Source organism: Musca vetustissima, unplaced genomic scaffold (assembly GCF_032173495.1).
Source record: "Musca vetustissima isolate MV318-11 ecotype Yass unplaced genomic scaffold, APGP_CSIRO_Mvet_v1 utg6369, whole genome shotgun sequence".
Classification (NCBI taxonomy): domain Eukaryota; kingdom Metazoa; phylum Arthropoda; class Insecta; order Diptera; family Muscidae; genus Musca; species Musca vetustissima.
Window position 1 is genome coordinate 701129 of NW_026889093.1, and position 27778 is coordinate 728906.

Here is a 27778-nt window from a genome sequence, read left to right on the forward strand (position 1 = left end):
CTTATTTAGCACAAGGAGGAACCTTATTGAAATTGGGAAAAATCGGTTCAGATTTAGATATAGCTCCCATATATATAACAGGGAAAATGAAACGAGATAGACACATGGTTCCTTTTGAGAATATGCATAGAATCACTTTCTAAGTCGATTTAAGCATGCCCGTCTGTCTGTCCATGTTAAATTGTAAACAAAGTACAGGTCGCATTTATGATCCGAATTGGATGAAATTTGGCATAGGTCACTTATTCGGCCCAAGGACAAACCCTATTGAAATTGGGAAAAATCGGCTCAGATTTAGATATAGCTCCCGTCCGATTTGATGTAAACGGTCCTTTTATATCTTTCGTTCATATTTATATATAGCTCCCACCAAAGTCCATATATATCTTTCGATTTGCACAAAATTTAGCACAGCGTAATGAATTAGGTCTAGAATGATGTATGTTAAGTTTCCTGAAAATCGGTTCAGATTTAGATATAGTTCCCATATATATTTTCGTCCGATTTTATGTAAATGGTATACCAAAGTCCCTATATATCTCTCGATATGCACGAAATTTGGCACATCGTACTGAATTAGGTCTAGAATGATGTGTGTTAAGGTTACTGAAAATCGGTCCAGATTTAGATATAGCTCCCATATATATTTTCGCCCGATTTAATGTAAATGGTGCACCAAAGTCCCTATATATCTTTCGATTTGCTCGAAATTTGGCACAGCGTAATGAATTAGGATGATGTGTGTTAAGTTTCCTGAAAATCGGTTCAGATATAGCTATAATATATATACATATATATTTTCGTCCGATTTAATGTAAATAATGTACCAAAGTTCTTATATTGCATAGCTTACTGATGTGTGCCAAGTTTCGTGAAAATCGGTTGAGATTTAGATATAGCTTATATTATAGATTGATTTTAAGTAATTGACGCACCAAAGAACCAATATATGGCTGATAGGAACAAAACGTACTGAAATTAGTATAACCTAACCTGCGACAAGTTTCGTTCCATATATATTTTTGTCCGATTTTAAGTAAATTGTGCATCAAACTGCTCATGTTTGTCAGATTGACATCAAGTTTAGCACAATATACAAAATTGAGCATAGAATAACGTAGTTGCGTTTTCTAGGAGTACAGACATAGCCCATCGGATGACCTACTGATATATGTTTGAAGTCGATTTACATACTTTTGTCCCATTGTAACAAACGAAAGACATGTTTATAGATAAATCTAGGTCGTTTCACATTTAGATAAATAACACATATTTCATTTCATACAATTTCATGATAATAGTCCTGTTTAATATACCCTTCGTGGTGAAGGGTATCATATAGTCGGCTCCGTCCGACTTTACTACTTTCTGGTTTTTACTGGTTTTTATTAAATTGTTAATTTGCCAACGACTATTTTTATATTATCGACAATAGCTCTTATGTTTACTGTTTTGTGGGACCTACACTTAAAAGTGAAACAAAATTGATAATTTTTGGTAGAATATTTAGGATAATATAATACTTCAAAATACCAAATTACAGCCAATTTGTTTGAAGCTGAGGCTAATATCTTCAAATTGTATCACAATTTTTATTAAATTTTTACATGCAATTTTTAACGACAGAGCATGTCACTGATTGATTACTTAAAACTCATCTTCTATATAATAACCAGTTCCATTAGTTAATTTGACAGTCATTTCATGTTAATATTTTGGCACATGTCAATGTTATACAACATTTTTCAAATATAAATTGTATTCACAAAAATATGTCAGTTGTAAACCGTGAACCATGAATGATATAAAATTTTACTCAAAATCTCCAGATTTAAAATAAATAAGGTTTTTTCCAAAAAAATGGTTTCCTGGCCCACAATTAGTAACCCAATTAAATACAATTAGTCTAATTGGAAATTTTGTCCAGGACTTCCAAAATACAAAAAAATTACTCAAATAAAGGACCTTTCTACGTTTGCTATTTCGAAGGTTTTAGCTGCACTTTTCTTAACAAAATCAAATTTGGTTTCCAATAAACTAGTTGTATGAAATAATATCCCCCCATCAAGTCCTCGATAATGTCCATTAAATATTTACTTGTCGTGTTGTTTCCCCCTTTTTTTAGTTTTGACTAAATTATTCGACATTATCGACAACAAACTAACCAAATGTTTGTTTACAAACAAAGTGTTGTGGTTCGGCCTTTAATTATTTATCGGCGACGTGTTACTGTTGCGGTGGCACCGGCAACTCCACCGAATAAATTGTCCATTATTAACCCTGGAAATTGGTTTATTAAAATTTGTTATTAATTCTTGTTTTTGGTTTAACACCTCAGAAGCCGAAATATCAAAACATAACATTTTTCAAATTTAATAGATTTGCGGCAGTAGCTGCTGCCTGGTTCGCAAGTGGTCAGTAATTTTGTGTGTTGATTCAAAGGCCATAGCTGGTATTACATGCACACAAACAAGCAGTAATCTTGTTGCACATTGTAAAATGCCTGTCTGTCTGGTTTTCGGTACTCTATTTAATCATATCAGTTAATTTTCAGTCATTTTCACAAACGAAAAAAATATAATTTTTTTCTGTCTGTCTGGTTAATGATCATTAACAATTTTTATTAAAATTTACACTTTAATGTTTGCCTCTGAACGATTATTATGAATGAATTTTAACATGTCCGGGCCAGTTGGGGGCCATGTAAGGTTAACGTTGGCAGTTTTTTGCTTATTTGTGTAACTATGTGGCGATTATGTCTACATATCGCTTTGTATATCAGCATCCGAATTGCTTTAAATTAGTTTATCTTGACCACAATTGACCGAACCAACCGTCGGTCCAACCTACCCACCGTCTGTCACATGTATGCAAGTTTGTTTTTTATATTTGTTTGTATGTGTGTTGAAGTTCTGATTTATTATGTGTAAAATTAATAACATTGTATTGGCACTTTTTCGGCCACTTTACATTTACTGCCGTGGCAATTCTGTACAATTTACTTAAGATCTGCTCTCGAAGATTTTGTGGGCCAGCCACAATTTTGTGTGATTTATATGCGTAATTATTCGAAAAGAAGTTATTTCATTCATGTCGGTTAAATTTACGGTTATGCGATTAGTTAATTGGATTTAATCTATAATCTGATGATTGGAATGGAAAAAATAAGTTTGGTTTTTTGCCTTTTTCTAATAAATATTGACCAGCTGACAAGGTTTTAAAAATGTGAAGTAAATATTTGGCACCTAAATATACGACAAAGCATTTAATAAATTTATGAAATTTTTTTTATATATGGTGCAATGACAAGATGTGTGTTTAAATTACGATAGATGTACGAAAAATTGCACATGGAAAAACCGTGCAAAAATTTTCCAATAAATATTCATGTTATTACATAGCCTCAATATTAATACTGTTATCGTTATTTCGATGGCCCTAGGCGTATTATACAACCGAAGTATCATACCGGAATATTGGTGGGTAAAAACCATCTTCACAGAAATTATTCAATATAAACCCTACTGGCGTGACATAATATTTCCCTGTTGCAAAAAAAAAGAACATATTGTAACATTTCATTTCACACTGGGGCCACCTTTATAAGTCCCTTTTACAGTACGTTTACATTTAACCGGATTTCGTTAACCCAGTGGGTTTCAATTTTCAATTTCTTTGCATATATGTCAAATAAATCCTCATAAAGAAGGTTAACCCGTTAAAAAGTTCTAATGTATATGACGTTTTAGTCCGAATTTGGTAGTCTATGCAAAAATTAGTATCAGTTGGACCGACGGGACATATACGAGGTCTGATCAAATAATGAAAAACCCCTTTAAGTTCAACCGGATGGAACTTTTTATATCCTCCAACATGAGGTGAACATTTAAAATACCAATAATAGTTCGGCAACTTTATATATACCTGGACAAGGTAAATTTTTTAGATTAATAAACGCAACCATTGTATGGGGGCCAACGTATTTTTCGTAAGGAAGCGTTTCTACCCAATGGTAATCTAAAATACAAAATTATAGCCCAATTAGTTTTAATCGTGCACAAACTCCTCAAAGAACCATTTAATAAGGGCTATCCTAACTAGAGGACCAATGTTGATAATTTTTTGTGAGAAATTTTGCTACTCAATGTGAATAGCAATTCAAATGAAAACGAACCGACCGATATATCCCATTTTAAAATCATACATTCTTCGAGTATTAACTATGTACGATAGAATTTTATTCTGATGAAGTAATATCCCTCGAATATTATACCCTTACGCCCTCTCCGATCCTTGGAGAATTACTTCAAGATTCCTTATGGACCGTAGTGGCAAGAATTCAACACGCCATTCCATAAGCAGGAATTCCATATGTCAAATTATAGCCACTTCGATGTGAAAATTCGGTAAATAAAAACTTTAAAATACCGAAAATGGTGCGCGACTTTTATGTGGGGTCTATGTCAAAACGTGGACCTATATAGACAATTCGCCTCAAAAATAAAACCTTTTATATACTAGAAAAATACTTAAATGGGGCTAGGAAAAAACATGGACCTATATTGATAATTTTCTGATGGGCAAATGCGGTTTTTATATAAGAGCTGCACCAACACGTAAACCGATGTTGAACCATGCAGAACCAATTCTGCATTCTTCTTTCGAAGAATTTTTCTCTCAAACACTCCCAGAACTGCCTCATCTGCTTGCGCAAGTACCCACATTTCTGATCCATACACCAGCCCGGGTAGTATCAGTGTCTTGTAGAGTGTGAGTTTGATCTGGCGGGAGGTTGCCTTGTTTCTAAACTGCTTACTTAGACCATAGTAGCATCTGTTGACCAACACTATTATTTTCCGAATTTCAAAACTGATGACATTAGTTTTATATGTGTCGGTACCAAGGTATATAAAATATTTGACTTCAACGAAGCTGTAGTTCTCAATTTCCACAGTTGGTCTGAGTCTACTGGACGCCTTGCGCCTTGATATCATCAGCTTGGTCTTCCCGCAATTTACTGTCAGACCCAATTTCTTCAAAGGTGGCTATTACAGCTCTCAACGTTCGAACCATTATGTCGATATCATGTCACCTTTGCGTCTCGTATGACTTTTTCCAGCAGGATGTTAAAAAGGTCACACGACAAATTGTCACCTTGTCTGAATTCTTGTTCGGTATTAAAGGGATCCGAGAGGTCCTTTCCGACTTTAACTGCTGACCTCGTGCCAGTTAAAGTTATCCTGCAAAGCCGTATTTATTTTGCAGAAATGCCAAACGCAGACATTGCTTTAAACAACTCGGAACGGATAGGGCCGTGGAATGCGGCTTTATAGTAGACGAATAGGTGGAATGAGTCGATGTTTCGTGGGTCTTTTCCAGGATTTGGCGTAGAGTGAAGATCTGGACAATGGTGGGATGAAGCCGCATTGGTATGGTCAAATAATGTCATTGACCATTGGCTTCAGCCGTTCACACAGTACGATGGATAGCACATTATATGCGATGGAAAGGAGACTTATTCCTCTATGTTTGACACATATCGTCTTGATCCTTTTTTGAGCTCGGAACACAGAATGCAAAGGTACCAATCATTGGGCATGCATTATTCTAGCCAAATTGTATTCATCAACTGGTGCATGCTCCCGACCATCATATGACCACCGCTCTTGAGGAGTTCGGCTCTATTGGCACCAGCTGCTTTATTATTCTTCAGCCGATTAATTGCTACTCTAACCTCATCTTGGCTATGTGGTATACAATCTATACGGTCATTTCTTATTGGTTCTGAGATATCTTCTTCACCGCCACTATTTGATACTAAAAGCTTTGCAAAATGCTCCTTCCAGATCCTCAACACGCTATCTGTATCTGTATCCAGGTTTCCATCTTCATCACTACAGGAGGATGTGCCAGCACCAAAGCCTTCGGTTTGATGTTTTACTCGTTGGTAAAATTTCCGAACTTCGTTCTGACTCCTGTACATCTCGATTTGCTCTCGCTCACGTTTTTCTTGATCTTTCTTTTAATTTTTCTGATAATACGTTTCTCCTCTCTCCTTTTCTCTCGATAATACTCCATCACATTACGTATTGCTACTGTCTGCAGGGTTGACCTATACGCTGTGTTTTTCGTACCATGGGTTTCTTAATGGCGGTCTTTGATACCCAAGTGTTCCTGTTGCTGTAGTTTGTAGGAAGTGGCCACTTCTATGCCATTGTGTATATATATTATTGTGGGGACACGTCAAGCAGGAGTGCTTTCGTTGTGTTTGCAACTTTTCGACGTCGAACTTTCTTGTTATATTAGATCACACCTTTGCTGCTATATTAAGGCGAGTGCGAACCTTGGCTGCTACAATGTAGTGGTCGGAACAGCAACGTACACAGGATTTAATTTGGGGGGCCCGGTAGTACAAAATGAAAAAAAAAAATCGCTGTTGCAAACATAAATTTACTGTGAAAAAAAATTATTAATCGATATTCGCTCCTCGGATCGAACGTCTAAAACACTGGATGAATGTCATCCGTCTACCATAACATCATGCATTTGATTTCTCGTTGTTTGATTGGGAGAAATGCAGTTGGCCTTGGTATATCGAGATGCTTGAATCTGGTACTGATAACTACCATTTTTTGCTGCCACGAAATCAATTAACTTCATGCCGTTGTCGGATGTTTCTTTATGGAGACTGAATTTTCCGATATATGAACTTCGATTTATTCCATTTTCAGTATGAAACATTCTAGATTTCGAAGCCCTTATATGAAATATTGAAAGCTCTATCGTGACTTCAACAAACATGGTTCAACCGACATAGAATTTTATTCCATTATGTAATATACATATATATATATATATATTTTATGGGTTCTCGTAAATATCACGGGATGTTGCAAACAGAATGACACATATAATAATATACACTCCACGTTATGAGGGTATACACATGTGAACATATTGTAGTTTTCATCGCAACGTATTGTGGTCACTCCGTCTGAAACGCATCGAAATATTCTACAGAGGCCTCCTGTTTAATTCACAATATTCGAATTCGAATCTGTAAAGATAGAGATGTTTCCAAATTGAAGGGACATTTTTGAAAATTAATTTGAATTTTATTGAACAAATTATTACCTATTACCTTGCAATCACATGTTTGACCATTGAAAAAATAAAAAAAAAAATTATGAAAAATATTATAAGAAATTTATTAAAATTTAAAAAATATATAAAACATTATTTAATATCGCACAACAGTGCCACACCTCTTAAAATCCAATGATCCGGATGTTTTACGGTGTTCAGCCACAACGGTGATATATAATTCAAATCTGTGCGATTGATTTTCTTATAAACCGGGCACTACAAAAACAAAATCCATATCATTATTAAATAATTAGATATTAATATTTTTTTAAAAATGTTTACCGTATAAAGTTTTGGGCTTTTGGGAGCTGTCGAATTAATAGCCGATATATGAACCACGGGCATTAGCACATACAAAACCTTATTGGTCGATTCAACCAGACGTGCTGTTTTACGATCCCAACCTGCACCATCCAAATACAAACCATGAACATAGACACCCTCCTTGGGTGGTTTCTTACATTCTTCGCTGCCGATTTTCAAAACTTCATTTGTCATGCTGACTTGATCCAGGGCCCAGCCATGATGGGCTCTGGCCACCTCTTGTTTCATGGCGGTGAGAAAACCTTGTGGATTAAAGAACCCAGACATCCAAAAGACAACGGGACGGGCCTGAAAGCAAGAGAGTATTTAAATGCAATATTCATTAGGTATCGAAATGCTCCCTCATACCCCAAAACACCAGCCATGAAACTGGGCATTTCTCTCCAACAATTCGGTAAACCAAAAACCCAATGTCGACGATGCCCAACTGCCTTTTTGCCAAATGGCCGGTACACGAGCATTAAAAATATTATCCAAAGCATCTCTTAACTGTTCACTCATAATAATGGTACCCTCAATGGCAAGAAGCAGATCTTTTAGGGTGCTGCGAACCAAAATGATAATCTGAAAATGTATAAAATATTTTTTTATTTTATTCTCTATGTAAACTTATGTGTTGTACCGATTACCTTTTGCATCCGATCAATTTCTTGCCTTAAGAAAATATTCATTGAACTTAAGGCACCCATTGCCCTAAGCCGTTCCTTTACCTCAAACAGATCATAGGGCATTGGAGCTTTGCTTTGCATTTCTCGGACTTGTCGTGCAACTTTATCCTCACGAGTCTCCCCGCCACCGCCAGAGGATTCTGAAATGAACAGATTGTTTTATTGCAACTGGATTATATATTTCATTATGTGTTAATAGGTTGCCAATTCTCTGAAAAAATAATGTTCCAAATTACAGACTGGGGTAGGAACTTCAACATACGGACTCCGACGAAAGACAAAGATGAACAGACCAAAGAACGAGCGCCTGGAAACAGCATATGACCGCATATTCTGCTACGAAATTTTAATGCACAAATGGGAAGGGAAAATATTTTTGGTCCCACCATTGGAAAATTCAGCCTCCATGAAGAAACATTAGACAACGGCATGAGGTTTGATTGACTTCGCGACAGCAAAAAACATGGTAGTTATCAGCACCAGATTCAAGCATCTCGATATACACAAGGCCACCTGGATTTCTCCTGATCAAGCAACGAGAAATTAAATTGATCATGTTGTGATAGACTGAAGGCATTCATGCAGTGTTTTAGATGTTCGATCGATATGAGGAGCGAATATCGATTCGGACCATTACCTTGTAGCAACCAAGGTTCGCACTTTATGTCTTAATGTAGCAGCGTTGGCCAGATTTTCACTCTGCTCCAGATCCTGGAAAAGATCCAGGAATTCGTCGACTATAAAGCCGCATTCGACAGCCCTACCCGTTCTGAGGTGTTTAAAGTCGTGTCTGTCTTCGGCATTCCTGCAAAATCAATACGGCTATGCAGGATAACTATGACATGTTGAAAGTTTGTAGTGTAACCTGTTTAACATCCTGCTGGAAAAGGTCATACAAGAGGCAAAGGTGAACAGAAATGGTGAACAGAGAAGGAGTCTGACAAAGTGGGACTGGCAGTAAATGGCGAAAAGATCAAGCTGATGGAATCAACGCGCAAGACATCCAGCAGACTTGGACCAACTGTGGAACTTGAAAACTACAGCTTCGAGGTGATCGATTTTATATACCTCGGTACAGCCATAAACAAAACTAATAACATCAGCTTTGAAATCCGAAGTAGAATAGTGTTGGCCAACAGATGTCACTATGGTCTGAGTAAGCAATTAAAAACCGGACGATGATGTTACCCGTGCTGTTGTATGGATCTGAAGCAAGGATACTTGTGCAAGCAGCATACACCCCACCTTATGGTGGGGTTTAACAAAAATAATCCCCTCCCATCTCCCGCCCACTTACCCTTCGGTTGTATTGATATAATTGTATCCAAAATCGATCGCGTCGTATTCGTTTGATATGTTATTTCAGCATTCGAATGAAAACCATAAACCTGTGGCGGATCGATGTTCGGCAACTCTTCTATGGCAGCCAAATACGCTTCCTGTTCCTTAAAGCTAAGTATTTTATAACCCTTAAAGAATTCAAATGTCTCCGCGAACAATTGATCATGGAACCAAACACGACCGAACGTGTTCAGCAGCCGTTTATCATAATCATCTGTGACACGGCCACCATATTGTACCTCACCCAACATATAGCGAACGGTGTTCCAGCTAATACCCCTACCCGGTTCCAGGTCATCTAAATGATTTTGCACGAATAGACAACTGGCATACCAATCGGCTGAATTAAATTCATAGGGTATATTCCAGCCGAGTGGACCAAATTTACGACGTTCTTGTACCACCGAGTGGAGAAAGGAAATGGCATAGACGAGGGGATGGTAGAATTCCGATTGGGAATAATCAAGAAAATCTTGTGATAAATTGCCATAGGTACGCTTGAGACCGGCACGTACCCCTGCAGGAGGTTCATTGGTAAATTTCAGTGACATTTGTAGCAGAGTTATGGAAAATCCTGGATGTGGTTCTGTGGTTATCCAAATACGAAAATCTGGATGATAGGCCGACTCCTCACCCCTCTCAAGATCGAGTAGAAGCAAAGTCAATTCATGCATATATTCCAATCCCAGATGGCAATTTTGCAGTAGAACCCAACCACCTTCTGCCAGGCACATTGATACCAATTTTCGGGAATGTATCTCTTGGCCCTGGCCCATTGATATGGGATAACATTTCAATTCATTTTTCTTTGCCAATGCCTCAATATTTGAGGAGGGATCTGAACCCATCGATAGGAAACATATAATCGGCACTAAAGGTTTACTTTCCGAGAGAAGGCCATCAAAATTGAGAACTACGGGTTCAGCAAAACGTTCTCCCAACGAGTGGCCAATATATTGTCTGCTCTGTGAGAGGGTGCGATCTGTACACCAGGAGCGTATGAGGAGTAGACGGCGGAATGGATCGAGGCTGTTGTAGCCATCTGGTATAACTTCACTTTCGGGGCATTCCTTTTTATACCAATGGAACCAGGATCTCTCGTTGTTGGAAATTTTATTAAGGACCTGAGAAAAGGCGGCCAAGTTAGATAGTTGCACCAAATTCAGCCAAGTTTCATCGGTAATCCATTTGTACGGAACGGGTGGACAATCATTGAGATTCAAGGCAGCCCCACCCTTTATGAAGTTCTGAAATTCTTCATAGCTAATGATTTCCATTTGACGATCGATGTTCAAGGCCATCAACAGGACAAATAGGAATTTATCCTTTTCATAAAGGCCTCGGGATTTATAGCGATAAATCTCGAAGGTCAAGTATTCGATTATTCGCTTGATTCTCTTCTGGGTAATATGGGTCTTGGCCGATAAATGCATACTGGCATCAAATCTCTCCAGGAATTGTACCAACGAAGTTTGATACATCATATTGACATTGGCCATGGAGCAGACAAGGAAATAGAGTACACTTCCTCGAGTGGCCACCGGACGATATTCTTCTCGAGCCACGTTAATTTTTGCCTCCGTGATTTTGGCCACGTCCAATTTCTCCTTGACATCTATGGCGGTATTTTTACTGGTATTCAAAACCTCAATCACGGTGACATCATCCAGCAGGCTGCCTTGCGTCGTGGAGAGTTTATGCAGCAGATTGGCTTCCAATTCTTTCATTTTCTTCATATTTCCTGTTACCGTCTCCACCAGATTTGTTCGCTCTTCTTCCAGCTCTTTGCGTTCGGTTAGAATTACTCGACCCAACAACTGATCTTCCAGGCCTTTCATGGTCACAGTAAAGTCGATAATGGATGTACGGGCCGATATCTCTGGGGAATACAAGGGATTGGGTAACTTCGTGGTGATGTAACAACGAAATGCGGCATTATAGTCGATTTCCTTATCGCCCAACTTGATCTTGAATGTTGTACCGACTTTTAGTAGATTGCGATCCAAGACATTATCCAAACATGGATCCAATTCTTCTGCCACATCTTCAATTATCACCGGCAGTCCCATGCTAACGGCATCCTCTATATGGGTTCGGAAATAACGATGCGATAAATTGGTGACAATCAGACCGTTTTCCTTTTCTTTGTTCTTTATCCAAGCTTTGCCCTGGGACTGGGGATCAATCAGCAGAGGAAATCGTACCGCCTTGGTGGCAATAATACCATTCTGTATAGACAACTCATCGGTGGGTAGACCCTGCAAATTCCATTCCCCAATTTGGGTACGATCCGTTAGACTATCAATAATATTTAAATTTCCCGATATCGGTATTAGCCGATCCATAATTTGTTTCAACCATTGAGCCTGCAGATCGTTGCGGTATTCCTGATTAAAGGGCCCCGTGTAGGACAAGAAGGCCGTCAACATGATGGTATCGCCAACTAATCGCTCTGTTTCACTCTTGAACTGAGCAATTTGTTCTGTCCATCGTATCTTCTCGCCAGCTAAACCATTTATCAATGCCGTGGCTGCATCCATTTTGTCCTGGCACTTCTTTGCCTCCTCCAGTACAGCATTTTTCTTGGCAATGGCCTCATCGAATTGTTGTTGAACTTTGGCCAGCTCCCGTTCCTTGGCAGCAAAAAGCTCCTCAGCTTCCCGCAAATCATTGGAAGCTTTTGCATGTTTGGCAGCCTGCACTGCCAAATTGGCTTTTAGCGGTAACACTTCTTTGTTTACCTCATAGTACTTGGCCATGGCAATGGTCCACGACAGCAGGCCAGCCACATTGCCACAGGCCACTTTGGCAGCCTCAAAGGTGTAAAGGCTGCAAGTAAATCAAAAACAAAATTCTCAATTAAAAGCTTCTAAAATAAAGCTTTAAAGCTCGCTTACCTATAATTAAAATATGGCAACATCAAATCGACCATTTCAGCATTTATAATATCCGTCGGATATTCCACAATTTTCTTTAGGAAACTCGTATCGGACATTACCTTCAGCGATTCTTCCCAAGAACTTTGCAGGAATTGTTTTTCCATATCGGGTCGAATGGCTTTGATGCGCTTGCGGAACAAAATGCATACACAATCCATGATAAGGGTAATTAAATATGGCGGTTTACCCAATTTTCGTACTGTGGCAATGTCGGCAGCTTTAATGGTCTGGAAAATAGCAAATGCATTTTTGCTGAATTAGAATTTGGGGAGAAAAAAATAACTGAAATAACATTGCTGAATTCGGGGTTTCTATAAATAAACGTCGCGGAATTCAGTTTTCCGGTTTTCTATTGACAAATTTTGCTGAATTCAGTTTTTGCATAGAAAAACGTTGGTGTATTTAGATTTTCTAAAGAAAAATGTTGCTGAATATATTTTATGTACAGGAAAACATTGCTGAATTCAGTTTTTCTTTGAATACCTTGCTGATTTAAGCTAATTTTAATTGTATGCCGAACAAAATTTCCCAAATAGAGAAGTTAAGCTGAATTGAGTTCTTTATTTAACTCCCTTGCCAAATTGAATTTTCAAACGGAAAAACATTTCTGAATTATGGTTTTCTACATAATTACATTGCTAAATATAGATTTTCTGTAGAAAAGTTTAGCTGAAATTGGTATTTTTCCAAAAAAAAATCTATTAAATTGTGTTTTTCGAAAAACAAACTTCAGATTTATGATTGCTGAACAAAATTTCCCAAAAAAAGCTAAGCTGAATTGATTTTTTATATATAAAAGATTTGCTGAATTCTATTTTCTAAAAGAAAAATATACCTGAATAAAAGTTTTGTACATAATACCATTGCTGCAGAAAAGCTTAGCTGAATTAATATTTCTGCAGAAAAAAATCTATTAAATTGAGTTTTTCTACAAACAAATTTCTGATTTATAATTGAAAACTTTGCTGAATAAAATTTCCCAATAAAGAAGCTAAGCTGAATTGAATTTTTTGTTTAACAGCTTTGCTTAATTAAATTTTCTAACAGAGAAACATTACTGAATCAAGATTTTCTACATAATTACATTGCTGAATAAAATTTTCCAATAAATAAGTTAAGCTGAATTGAGTTTTTTTATTTAACACCTTTCCTAAATTAAATTTTCTAACAGGAAACATTGCTGAATAGAATTTAATTAAGTTTTTCTGCAAATAAATTTCGGATTTATGATTTAAAACTTTGCTGAATAACATTTCCCAAAAAATAAGCAGGGCTGAATTGATTTTTTTATATAACACACTTGCTGAATTCAGTTTTCTAACATAAAAACATTGCTGAATAAAGGTTTTGTTCATAATTACATTGCTGAATAGAGCTTCCCCATAAAATAGTTTAGCTGAATTGATATTTCTGCAGAAAAAAAAAATCTTTTAAATTCTGTTTTTCTACAAACAAGTTTTGAGATTTATGATTGAAAATTTTTCAAATAAAGAAGCTAAGCTGAATTTAAACAACACATTATAGAACTGTATCGAATTAGTTGTTTTATATGAATTCTTTGATGACTTTGAATTTCTATAAAATGTCTTTGCTGACTTGGGACGTATGCAGATTTTCCACAGAAAGACTTTTCTATATTTTTAGAAAAATATCACTTAATTCAGATTTCCTCAATAACCTTACTGAATAAAAAATTTCAAAAAAACTTTCTACCTGAATTCAGTTTTTTTCTATAGAATATTTACGCCGATTTGAAATTTTAGGTTTTCTACAGGAAAATTTAGCTTAATTGAGAATTTCTATAGAAAACGTTTGTCGAATAGAGCATTTCTACAGAGAAACATCCCTGAATTACAATTTCCTGTGAAAAAACTTGACTGAAAAACTTAGGGATATTGTGTTTCCAAACAGAACGATATCTCTGAATTATAAAAAACGGCCTATTAGTGTTACAGACATATTTTGTGGTTTGTGTGTTCGCTGATAAATAGTTTCGAAACACAAAAGTCGAGGAATTGAGTATTTTTTAGAAAAACATCCCTAAATTTGGATTTTTGTAGAAAGACTTCGCTAAATTGTGATTTTCTACTGTATAATTGCTGAATGAATTAAAACAAATCTACCTTTAATGCCGCCTCAGCTTCTTCCAACGCCGGGCGGGCTTTTTCCAACTTCGCTTCTGCAACTTCTTTATCAGCTGAAATAATTTTCACCAAAGCTTCAGCCTGACCCTTCTTTTCGGCCACCTGGGCTTTAACAATTTCCGCAGCTGCCGTCGATTCGGCGACATTTTGCAACACCACTTCAGCCTCTTCCGTTGCCACAACAATCACCTTATTCATTTCCACCAAATCTTTTTTCAACACCGCCACCGAAGCACCTGCCTCATCCAGCTTATCCAAACCCGATGACATTCGTTCCGCCAACACGATAATATTTTCCTGTTTATCTTTGTAGAGTTTTTTATAACTTTCCAAAAATGAAATTAACGATTTGGGTGTAACAAAAGTGGTACGGCGAAAACGTTCAAAATACGACAGACATGTTTCGGAAACACTTTCGTGAATCCAGCTCATGATGTCCATTACGTTTTCCTTTACAGTTGGTGAGCAAACTATTTCAAAGTTTTCGAGATAATGTCTAGAGACAGCTATCCGAGCATCTTCTGGCCATTTTTGGAACCAATCAATGACACAACCGGATATTAGGCCGGGGAATTTCAGAGAACGGGCACGAAACTTTTCACCGATCTAGAAGGGGTAAAAATAGAGTATATAATTGCCTTGACCTTTGACCCGAAAATATGAAAACTTACCGGTGAGAAACACAGGGCCACATGCAAATTGGACCGAGCAGTTGATAAAAAGAAATCGTAGAGATTATCCTGTGTTGGTGGACGTCGAGGCTGCTTCTTTTTCATTATGGGTATAATTTCGTTGTAAATTTCATCTGAAATACAGAAGGTTGTAAAAATGTAGATTTGATAAGAAAACATTTGCTGAATGGCAGGTTTCTATAGAAAAAGCTTGCTAAATTGATATCTTTCTATGGAAAGCCCTTGTTAATTAAGTTTTACTTTAAAAAATGCTTGCTGAATTAAATTTTTCTATAGAAGAAATTCGCCGAATCAAAACTTTCATTACTAAATTGTCGTTTTTAATAAAAACAAATATTGCTGAATTAAGTTTTTTTATAAGGAAACAATTTGCTGAATTGTATTTTTGTGTAGAAAGACTATGCTGTTCGCTGAATATATTTTTTTTAAATTTCTTTTTCTTTGAGCTTAATGCTTTTTCTATGGTAAAACATAGATAAATTGGGGTTTTCTGTGGAAAAAGTTTGCTGAATTTTATATTTCTTTACAAAAAATCCCTTTATTAAGAAGTTCGCTCAATGAAAAAAAAAACTGCACTGAATTCGGTCTTTATAATATAGGAAATCTTAGCTGAATTTGGATTTTCTTTAGAACAACTTTGCTGAATTGAATATTTCTGCACAAAAAAATCCCTTTATTAAATCTTTCTATATAAGAAGTTCGCTCAATGATATGTTCCTTTTAAAAAACTGCGCTGAATTCGGTTTTTACAGAAAACAATTGTTGAACAGTTTTTTGTTTTGTAGAGAAAATAGCTGAATTTTACTTTTTTCAAAAACAATTTATGGAATTGATTTTTATCTAACGAAAAAGTTAGCTGAAATTACTTTTTATGCAGAATACCTTAGCTGAATAAATTGTTTTTAAAGAACAAGTTTGCTGAATTGATTTTTCTGAATTCATATTTCTATAGAAAAGTACCTTTGTTGACTTTCTCTACTTAAAAAGTTTGCTGAATTGATTTATTTTGTATTTTTTAATTAGATTTTCCTACAAAAGAAATGCTGAGTTAACGCATAAATTTGCTGAATGAAATATTCCTTTGCTAAATTGACTTTTTAATAGAAAAACATTGCTGAATTATGTTTTCCTGTAGAAAAACATTGATGAATAATGTTTTTCCGTGAAATAAATTTGCTGGATTGAAGTTTCCGCTAAAAAGTTCGCTGAATTAATTAAATTGGATTTTTGTGTAAAAAAACTTAGCTGAATTGACTATTTCCAAAAATCCATTAATTAAATGTTTCTTTATTAGAAGTTCGCTAAATTATCTGAATATTTCCTATTGAAAAACTGCGCTAAATTGTGTTTTCTGTAACATTTAGCTGAATTAACTTTTTCTCTAGAATATGATAGCTGAATTTGATGTTTATTAGAAAAATTGTGAATTGTATTCTTGTATAAAACTTTTAATGAGTTCTATAGAAAATGATTGCTGAATTAGATATTTTTATGATTGTCTATTTTTATAGGAAATCATTGCTGAATTGACTACAAAGAAGTGTTCTGAATTGATTTTTTCTACAGAAAAATGCTGAGTTAACCTTAGTACAGAAAAAAGTTCGTTTTTTCAACAAAAAAGTTAGCTGAATTGACTTTTTCCATTAAAAATGTTTGCTAAATTAATGCTTTTATAGAACGATTTTTTTTTATACTGAATGAATTTTGTGCATAGAAAAAAATGCTGAGTTGAATTTCCAGGCAAAAAAGTTTGCTGAATTGCCTTTTTCTACAGGAAAATATTACTGAGTTGACTTTCACAACTGAAAAGTTAGCTGAATTGACTTTTTCGACAGGAAAAAATTTGCTGAATAGATTTATTTTACAGAAATGTCGTTTTTCATTGAGAAAAGTAGCTGAATTTTTTTTCTATAGAAACAAATGCTACACTACGTCCAATTCTTATTGCTACTTACCCATTTCATCCTTGGCAAACAAATTCGCAATTTCACCCGAACTCAAAATATTATTTATGAATTCCAAAAACGCTTCATCTTTTATTTCATTATCGGTAAATATGAAGGTTATGCCTTGACCCTCCAGGCCTGCTGTGCGATATAAATATTTCAAATCATCGATCAAATTGCCAGCATTATATGCACGAGTCAATGTGATTTGGAAAAATTTATAACCCGCAATAAATGAAGCCAAACGGGTTAAACTTTGTTTGCCCGAACCACCAACGCCCACAAGTAGGGCATTACCACTACAAAGGGAATGAAAAATATGTAAATGAGGTCTTAATAAATTGTAGAACTTACCGTGGCATGCTCAAAATACGCGATACAATTATCAAATGGACCAATGCGTCATGGAAAAATACCATATCCATATGAAAACCGCGCACGTATTCATTGAATTGGCCCATATACCACAGCACACGATCCTTGACTTGGTCCATGCTGAAAGGATATACAAGCGTAAATAATCATAGTTGATTTCGATTTATGTAAGTTACACACCTCAAAATTTCTTCGTAGATCTTTGGTGGTTCCAATGATATATCCTCATCATCCTCCTGGGCATCGGGTGGATCTCTTAGAAAATCCACAAAGAATGTCTCATCCTCGGGAAACTCCTCCCAATATTCTTCACTTAAATTCGCCTTAACATCTTTCTTCATTCGATCGATAAACCATGCTGTGTCTTTATAATCCGTAAAACGATCGGCAATTACCCGAGTACATTCATGACGCCACAACTTCAAAACATTCCCGACCGTTTGACATTCTTCACTGGCCACCTTTAACATACCCTCCCAAATGCGTGATAAATCACGTAAATTGAAAACGTAATGGAAATTGGAGGGAGTCGGTAACATTTTCACTTTGACATTCTGCCAAAAGATTCGGGTTAGTGGGACCAATTGGGGAATTATTTCGACAACTTCTTCTTTGAAACGCGCCGGGCAGAAGTAACCACTACCAATTTGACTAAATATTTGATCCATGGAATTATTACTGGGTAGAGTACAATTAAATATGGCCATATGTCGTTTCAAACGATGTGGGATGTCATTACGGCCACCACCCGGATGAATCATGGCAGCCAGTATTTGTATGTCCAATATTGTCGAGAAGTCGCCTGAAAATAAAAAAAAAAAAAAAACGAAGGAAAATGTTATTTAAATTGCAAACTAAAATATATTTTTCTACCAACAAACTTTGCTGAATAGGGTTTATATAAAACAAAACATAGGCGTGTTAATTTTTTCTAGAGGAAAAATAGTTGAATTGACTATTTTCCGTAAAAAAACACTCGGCGAGTTTTGCATATAAAAGTTAGCTGAATATAATTTTCTAATAACAAAAGCTAACTGAATTGAGATTTTGAATAGCAGCAAAAGATTCCTGAATTGAATTTTCTATAGAAAAGTGTGTATAGAGACGTGAGAAAAGGTGAGCAAGGATATTGAGAAAATTGAAGCAGAAAATCATGAACGAACATCAGGTGGATAATCTTTACCAAGGCTAATCCTTGGTAAAGAACGAACATGAGGTGGATAATCTTTACCAAGGCGAATCCTAACCCTCCGTCTCCCTCCTAACAAACGGCGAAGAGGATTAGGTCTCCACAAGAGCAGACAAATGCAAAACCTATGAAAATAGTAATCTCTACCCAACCTTTTAATATAGGCGCGTACTCAAACATCGAGCTTGAAATCGAAAGCAAGACATTGGAGTGCCGGATGGGTAGAGAAAAAGTGAGCAATAATATTTCCAAAGGTGCAAGTTAGCCAGGATGAAGCATAAAACCAGGAACGCATAGTAGCTCTCAAGATTAATACTGATTTCCCTCACCTCCCAAGAAGCGGCAAGGAGGGAGAAAAAGTTCAACAAAAATATGCTGAAAGAGCGGTGATCAACAACAACATTTTGGTTCTCCTCCTGCAAAGAAGGCTCCCTTCCCCGATCTGTTAAGCTAAGAGTTTAATGGGGAATATCCCACCGAAACAAATATTTCAAGCAGCTGAGGAAGGTATTCCCTCTTCCTTCATTCCTTACAATTACCGAAGGAACTGTATGCATTAGAGTATGGTGATAAAAGACAGGAAGGAGAATGAAAAGGGACTCTCCTTTCGGTAGTCTTAGCCAAATCTTCCATTGCAGTCTGCTTTGTAAGACAAACGTAAGACATACCATGGGTCCAATGCTGTCTTCTTCAAGTTTGGGCAAGGAGAGGAGGTAATCAGCACATAATGCAGTGAGGGAGAGACAACAAGATAACCAACTCCCAAGAAGACTATTAACAAGATGATAGTTGATTGAGGCTACCCATATAAAACTTCTATCGGAGTGAAACGGCAACATTGGGTCTGACGGAAAAAATAATTTCCGTACTGAAACAGGGGAATGGACCTGCCATAAGTTTACCTTTCGTTCAACCCAATAATACCATCACCAACGCCGAAGGTGCCACTACTGGTAAGTAAAGCAAAAAAATCATATAACTAGTACTAATTCGTAGCAATGCTAGCTCAAGCCCAGACCCTTTAGAAAATCTGAATGTGGGGTCTTACAAGAGTACTATTTTTCTGGCACATATAAAATATATTTACAATTATAGGACCACTGTCAAAACCTATACCCTTCCGGAACAAATCCAAGGCTTATTGGGTAACGTAAAGTTCGGAAGACAGCTTAGAAAAATGTTAGGGCAGCGCATCTATGACAATCTCAACACTTAAAATATAGATGTAAATCAATTCACGAAGGCATTTCGGAAATTATTGTTCTCTTCGAGAAAAGAAATCTAGAAAGTTTTTTCTGCAAAAATGTTTTTTTACACTTCATGAACCCGAAATGCCAAAGTACTACGTTTTTTGGTAGCCCCCATATAAAGGTACTGTTTTGAGTATTTACCCAAATATTGGGTATAAACTCATTAACTGGCAAACCACTTGACACAGGCTGCCAAATTTGGCTCACATGTTTTTAATGCCAAAACGAGTGCTGGTGTGGAAAATGGGGTCCCTGTGTCCATATTTTGGTATAGCCCGTACCTCCGGATTTAAGGCATTTTTTATCTATTGTCCACATTGCACAATCTAATTGGCTATAATTTGGCATTGTGAGTTCTCATTTTGTGCAAAATGTTCATGCAAAAATGTATCCGCATAGATCGACTTTTTTTTGTAGCCCCTATATTACGGTCTATGATTTCGGGTATTTACCCAAAAGTTGGCAGTTAAAGAGTTTACCCAAGTATTTACCCACATGTTTAAAGTGTTATAAAACTATCCATTTTGAATCGATTTGATAACAGAACCCCGGAAATAGGGTGTAAGATATTGTATTGCCGATTCAATATAGTAAATAGCATTTATCTGGTATTTATCCACTCCATAGGTATTTAACCGGTAAATACATCTCTACCTATAGCGACTAATTTCGACCGGCCGTCGTTATAAATGTTTTCGAGTATTTTATGTAGTTTACGATAGGATGTTGGAAATGGAAAGACAAATTTAATAAATACCCTATCCACCTCTTGGGGAAGGTTATAAAAATCGCATTACACTTACCCGGTTTATCCAGTGAATAGAAACCCCTCTGCTCTATCATTTGCCGCACAATTTCATTGGTAATTTGATCACCCCAGGCATTTATCACCGGCATGTTGATGTCATCAATGAAAATTGTCATTGATCTCTGGCCAGGTGGGCCATAGGTTGTACCAACTCTCTTCTCGACATATGATTCAATGATGCGCTATAGGAATTTTAAAAATATAAAAAAAAGCTTATGAGAATTATGAAAGAAAGACATTTGACTACCTGATACATATTCGGGGTAGTGGCCGATGAAAAATTAAAAGATTTCGATAAATGAAATTCCGGATCGTAATTGGCCATATATCCCTTGATCATTACAGTTTTAGCTGTACCCTGTTCACCGATCAGTAGGACCTGTTTCTTCTGCTTCGCTATGTTGTGCATGAGAAAGGCGGTGCGAACATTATCCACATTTGGGACAAGAATGGATGAAAATTCGGGGATAGAATCTTCCGGATATATAAATTGTTCGACACGATTATTCCAATGCTGCCAATTGCCACTTTCGTCGACATAATATTCGAAGACCGTTTCACCAGGTTGTTTTTTGGGCCATTCTAGGTAGAAGAGAGAAATTTATTACTTTTTTATTATTGTCATATAATTTAGAACACTTAATAGAATATTTAATTAAGATATTAAAATTGCCTAAAATGGGTCGAGAGTTTTTTATGAAGGCTGCAAATTCTCTACTCAGAATATTTTGATCCCACTAACAAATAGTTCGACCGTTCCACTAATTCTTAATTATATTTCTAACTTACTCAATTTCGATGGATGTTTCAGGAAGAACTCCTCCAATTTGTCACGTTCATTAATTTCCAATACCGCCCCCAATGATCCATTTCTTAACTTACTCAATTTCGATGGATGTTTCAGGAAGAACTCCTCCAATTTGTCACGTTCATTAATTTCCAATACCGCTCCCAATGTCCACATCATGGCAAAGAGGAAGGTACGCTCTAAAAACTTCTCCGAGCGGTTAGGGCAATCGCTTAACAGGCCATCCAATATTTCCAAGAGCTGTTTTATATAAATCGCTTCCAAGATTTTCATTTTTGCAATTAGCTTCGTCTGCAGATATAAATGGGCCTCATCATAGATGGCGCCAAAGCAGCGACGAAACACATCCTGTTCAAAGGCAGGTTGACGTCTGACCCAGGCTATAACACGACATAAATAAAATAAATTGAAATGCTTCCAATTTTAGGATCCCATTGAACTTACCCTCCATATAAACATTCCATCTCAACACCGATGAACTCATAAAAGTCATACCCACCCTGGATACGGTGGCCGGTGATGCATTATCCACATTGTCCGGCTCAAACACCAACTTCGAATTCTCCGCCATTTTAATACGATCACCATTGGCTAGTGTCAGTGTTTTGTTGTCATCCAAAACTGAATTTAAATTTTCAATCCATACCGCATCCACAGGACCATCCAAAACAATCCATGTATTCTGATGTTTGGGTACTTTCAGTGATCGTCTCCACAGCGTGGAAAAAATACCATCCGTCCAATCATTGGTGGCCACATCTAAACGTCCAAACATTTGTGGTGCTGTTATAGCTTTCGGATTCATTCTCATCTCCTTATGGGGATGACCCATTTCGGTGAAGCAGCGTAACATGGCAATTGTGCAACTGGTCTTACCCGATCCAGTGGGGCCCATTAACATCAATCCATGTCGTACCAGTGAAGTTTCATAAAGTTGTACCACTTTTAAATTCCATTCGGGATTATTTACATAACCTAAATCTTCGGTCACCTTGCTAAGGGCCCTCTGCAAATCCTTATGGGCAGCTGTGGTCAGTTTTATTCCAGGAAACATATCTTCAATGAGGGATAAAAACAATCCCTCATCTTCATCGATCAGTTTGGATACATTCATGTCACGCAGGACACGCATTACAATTGTCTCCTCAGTATCACTGGGATTGGCACGTTTCTGGGCACCCAATGTCCGCAGAACTGATAGAATATTCCTTAGACCAAAATCATAATGAACCTGTTTCGATAGCTGTTCCTCGCACAGCTTGTACAGGGTGAAAAACTTTCGTGAGAGTATTAAATTCTCTTTAAAACCACAACTGGCTAATTTGACTCGAATGATAATGGCTCGATCCGGTACCATCATGGCCACAGTACGAAACATAATTTTTAAATTTTCCGGTAGCTCCTGACGTCCAGCATAGCCGGGATTCATGGTGATGAACAGGCCAAATTCGGGATTCAGTGTTACCAGATCACCATCACTGAAGATGAACGAAGTACGTTTCTCTTTGCGAGCGGTTAACACAATGCTGTAAGGAGGGGGAAATAAAATTGGGTTTAAGAAAAATTGTTCTCATGGATCAACAAGCCAATTATTTTCATTTTTAAAAATCTTTTTTTAGGTACTTAAGGACCAGTGGACCAATAACGTGGATTTTAAATTCTAATTTATCAAGGACCACGAGACCAATTAGCGTGGATTTTAAAGACTTATTTCGCAAGGATCAAGGGTCATGGAAGCAATAAGATTAGATTTTTAGAGGCAGAGTTTTCAAGACCTATTGAACCAATGAGTGTGGATTTTGAGGGCAGATTTCTCAAGATCCATCGAAACAAGAAGCGTTGAATTTTTAAGACAATTTTCGAAAACCCATGGGACCAATAAGCGTGGATTCTTATAGACAAGCTTCTCAAGAACATATTGACCAATATGCGTAGATATTTAAGGACGAACTTTTCGAGAATGTTTGGACCCATATGCGTGGATTTTTAAGGCAGTGTTCTCAAGAATTATCGGACCACTCAGCGTTTATTTTTAAATATAAAATTCTAAAGAACCTTTGGACGAATAAACCTGGTTTAGGGGCAAATTTCTGAAGAACCTTTGGACCAATAAGCATGGATTTTTAAAAACAAACTTCTCAAGAACCTTTGGACCAATTAGAATGGATTTTAAAAGAAACTGTTCTCAAGAGTCTATGGACCCATAAGCGTGGATTTTTAAGGAGAAGCTTCTCAAGAACCTACGGACAAATAAGCGTGGACTTTTAAGGCGAACCTTCTCAAGAACCTTTTGGCCAATAAGCGTGAATTTTTAAACACAAACTTCTCAAGAACCAATCGACCAATAAGCGTGGATTTTTAAGGCGAACCTTCTAAGAACCTATCGTGACAATTGTGATTGAAAACAGTAGTTTAATAGGGGTTTAATCGGAGGTAATGCTACGTGGGTCCAGTACGAAATCACGAAATTAAAATATAGCTAATGACTTAAAAATTCCTAAAGTTTCCGAAATACGGTAGGGCTTTTCCGTGGCACTTGCATTTGCAATTTTCCGGAAAGACATCTGGTGATACCCACAAAACTTCAAAAAATCGAGCTGCTATGCATCCACACTTTTAGAAATTACAGTTGATCTCGGGAGACCATTTTCGATTGAGTCCTAACCCGGAAACATGGACCAGTGTTTGTAACATTGATTTTTTTTTCAATGTGTCTTACTAAACTGGTCCTGATACAACATATTTAAGACACAACTGTACTGTGCGTCTGTCACAACTTACTAAATTTGCTGGGCCGCCACTGAGAGTACAGGCAATTCAATACGATTGAACTCATCAAAACAACCCCACGAACCGGACTGAGCTAATCCTTTATAGATACGACCCAAACCACGAAAATCCATTTGATCTGAGCAATTGAAGACCACAACCAGTTTTCCCAAAGCTCTGCCCATATCTTTGGTAGTTTCGGTTTTTCCAGTACCCGCAGGTCCAGCTGGAGCACCACCCATTGACATTCCTAAAAACAAATGTTATTATTAGAATATCTGCCAACAAAATGTAATAACACCCCCAAGCTTACCGATTGCCTGGGCCAGTGTAATGTAACAACGATCTGTTAGGGGAGTTATGGCCAATCGCTCCGTCACCCCCAAATATTCATTTTGATATATAAAATTGACATCGGTAATACCAACTATGATGTCATCATTTTCATCGTTATAATAGAAACGAGCCTGTTTCTGCCACTCAAAGTCTCCAGCGGACCTGATGCGCATGTTACACAAATCATCGAAGATGTCTCTGAGTTAAAAATTGGAATATTAATAATTTCTTTTGTCTTAATTGTGATAACTTCCTCTCCCACCTTTGATGTACATGTATGGTCACCATGGTCTCAAAACGTATCCGATCCAAGGGTGTCAAATCTTTCACCGTCAAATCAATAAAATGATTTAACAAATTTAAAAATTTCGTATTCGTCCTTTTCATAATACCCTTATCGGTTCGGCATTTTCGCAGAGCATATTCAGCATCTCGAGTCCACAACAGCTGTACACCAATAATACCCGCCTGCCCACAAAATGAGGCAAATTCTTCGGCAAAATTAAATTGTGGGTCATTGAAACTAACTGCCATCCCGGCCAGTACCGTGCGCATTGTGTCCTGCATTTCCTTGAGTAAACGATTTAACCAGATTTCAACACTGCCGATACATTGCACAGGGTTTTCCAAAGCGATTTTTTCATGATTTGAAGAATTCAAGGCGACAATAGTATCGCCACCTTGGAAATCAACCTGAAAGGGGAAGATTTAAAAAATTGTTCTGAGATTAGGAATGCCCAGATCAGGCTTTGGAGTCCAACTATTTGAGTAGGAGTCGTGTCGAATCTGTGCTTTGGAAATAAAAAAATGACCAGACATATTATTCGATGTATTGCACATACAAGACCCGATTGTGGCAACATCTGACACGTCCAGAGACCCTCTTTTCCATGCTCTTACTGAGAGCACGCGAGTGGTATTTGTCCGACACTGATGTAAAGCATCGTCGCTCTGATTGTCACTCTTTTTACATACACACTATTTACTTAGTGAACGTATATACCGACCCGGTTCCAAAGTCAGAGACACGTATATCGACTCCATTAGAAAAAGTAGTATCCGACTTCTTCATCCCCCTCCCACTTACATATGCCACTGCATCGAATATACTCAATAAATGCTGCTGAATCGATGTCGGGTCAGATGATTGTCCCAATATTTCCAACAACACAGGATCGGATACAAAAAAGAAACGCGGAAACAGCAATCTTTTCGATTCCAAATATCCTGTCAGCGATTTTTGACATGTCTCCAGCTGATCCAATAACCATGTCAAAGTATTTGCCAAATTCTCATCTGCCGTGCAGCATTCCACCGCATTCGGAATCTCCCTTGCCCTATACATTATCTTGACATAATTCTTATCGATATTTGTGAAACGTTTTGCCTCCATCGGCAGCTGTTTGGCAATGTCACCACCCACAAATACGGCCTCCAAATAAATCCATAAATTCTGGACCATTAACCATTTTTCCAATATCTCCCCAGTGTTGACCAATTTGCTCAGCCACAATTGTATGTCCTTCTTGAAGGGGGCATTGTAACGATTCGATGACAGCGAGTTCATAACCATAATACTATCCTCCAAAGCAGCAATAATATCCAGAGTTTCACCACCCTTCAGCACCAATTCACCGCGATTTTTAAACATACCCAATTGGATATTTACCACCGACCAATCAATGATGACCTGCTTCAGCTTAGCCTCAATGTCCAATTCTTTGCCGGCACCCACACAAATATCCTCCACATCCTCTTTGTTCTGGAGGATGGGGGCCTCCAGCAGTTTGCCCAAGGTAAATTTAAAACTCGTCGGATCAAAATCACTTTTCAGAAGGGCATTCAAACGAACCCAATGTCTCTCCTTCATGGCCTTATTGGTCATTAGCTCCAGCAGCGGACATGTTTCATTGAAATCATCAATTTTCGTTTTCAACACAATATAGGCGGGCCATGTTTGCATTCCTTTGGGTAATTTTCGACAGCGTACTTGGAAATCTGCCAAATCTGTAGATATTTTTTCAATATCCACCTCGGCCCATGGCATTTCATAATAATCGGCAATCGTCTTCAACACTTGAATGTACAACGAATACAAACGATTGAGATAATTGAATTCTCGTTTTCTCTGATGCAGCAGCGGATATTCGGTGACGGGTAAACCGAATAACTTCTCACCGCTATTGTACATTTCATATTTACGCCAAAGTTCGTCGAAACGATTTTGAAAGAGAAACACCCGATCACTGGCCTCTTTGGCCGAGATGCCATCAACCATGGGTCCATTGGCTTCAAAATCGATATTGAATTGTTCGAATTCTTGTACAAATTCGGCAATGCCATTGGTCAACTCGAGAAGGAGAGGTCCTTCCATTTCGGCAATGCGATTTGAAACGTTTTTGGTCTGGAACGAGAGGGAGAGAGTAAAATTTATTTATTTGAGAAAAAGAAATACCAAATTCAAGACACTCAGGTTGGAAAACTGGGCTAGGAAATGAATAAATTTAAGGGGGCCTTTTTATGGAAGCCAACATTCAACTACTTCATAGGTAGAATATTTATAATATCAATAATGGTTCGGATCCAAGACCAAATTCCAGCCACATTTTCAAAATACCGGAAATGAGCTTATATAGCACATTAGAACCTCTAAGAACCCGGAATGCGAAATAGCAGTCACTTCGCTTGGAAACTGCGGCTATAACCTTCAAAATTTCGAAAATAGGGCGGGAGCATTATATGGGAGTTTGGACATATGAAAGTATGGTCCCATATCTAGCTTTGGATAGCTGTTTTTCAATTTCCAAGAACACAGAAAATCGTGCGGGATCATTATATCATGTCAAAACATGACCCCAAATCAAAAAAGATTCTGCAAAGATGGTTCTCACCCTCCAAGAAATCGGAATGTCAAATAGCAGCCACTTCAGTGGTGGAAAATTGCCGCTAAAACCTTCTCATTGTGTTCTCATTGGGTAGCAAATCTTCTTCCTACCAAAAATTATTAATATTGGTCTAATTTGTACTACAGACCCATATTTCA

At 37.2% G+C, this 27778-nt stretch overlaps 1 protein-coding gene across 1 annotated transcript in view; it reads right to left on the reverse strand.

The window, feature by feature from the left end:
* Positions 1 to 7231: 7231 nt before the first annotated feature.
* The window catches only part of LOC133336828 (dynein axonemal heavy chain 8), a 28988-nt gene continuing 8441 nt past the window's right edge, over positions 7232 to 27778 (reverse strand). The window contains exons 12-30 of the mRNA XM_061545107.1: positions 25823 to 27139; positions 24998 to 25428; positions 24713 to 24933; positions 24412 to 24649; positions 22075 to 23156; positions 21705 to 22010; positions 21070 to 21404; positions 20818 to 21004; positions 17756 to 18377; positions 17555 to 17695; positions 17210 to 17499; positions 15234 to 15367; positions 14542 to 15168; positions 12377 to 12645; positions 9436 to 12308; positions 8100 to 8278; positions 7819 to 8034; positions 7429 to 7758; positions 7232 to 7362 (exon numbers count right to left, since the gene is read on the reverse strand). Coding sequence (XP_061401091.1) covers positions 7237 to 7362; positions 7429 to 7758; positions 7819 to 8034; positions 8100 to 8278; positions 9436 to 12308; positions 12377 to 12645; positions 14542 to 15168; positions 15234 to 15367; positions 17210 to 17499; positions 17555 to 17695; positions 17756 to 18377; positions 20818 to 21004; positions 21070 to 21404; positions 21705 to 22010; positions 22075 to 23156; positions 24412 to 24649; positions 24713 to 24933; positions 24998 to 25428; positions 25823 to 27139 — 9924 coding nt within the window. The 3' untranslated portion in view covers positions 7232 to 7236. The remainder of the gene's footprint in view (positions 7363 to 7428; positions 7759 to 7818; positions 8035 to 8099; positions 8279 to 9435; positions 12309 to 12376; positions 12646 to 14541; positions 15169 to 15233; positions 15368 to 17209; positions 17500 to 17554; positions 17696 to 17755; positions 18378 to 20817; positions 21005 to 21069; positions 21405 to 21704; positions 22011 to 22074; positions 23157 to 24411; positions 24650 to 24712; positions 24934 to 24997; positions 25429 to 25822; positions 27140 to 27778) is intronic.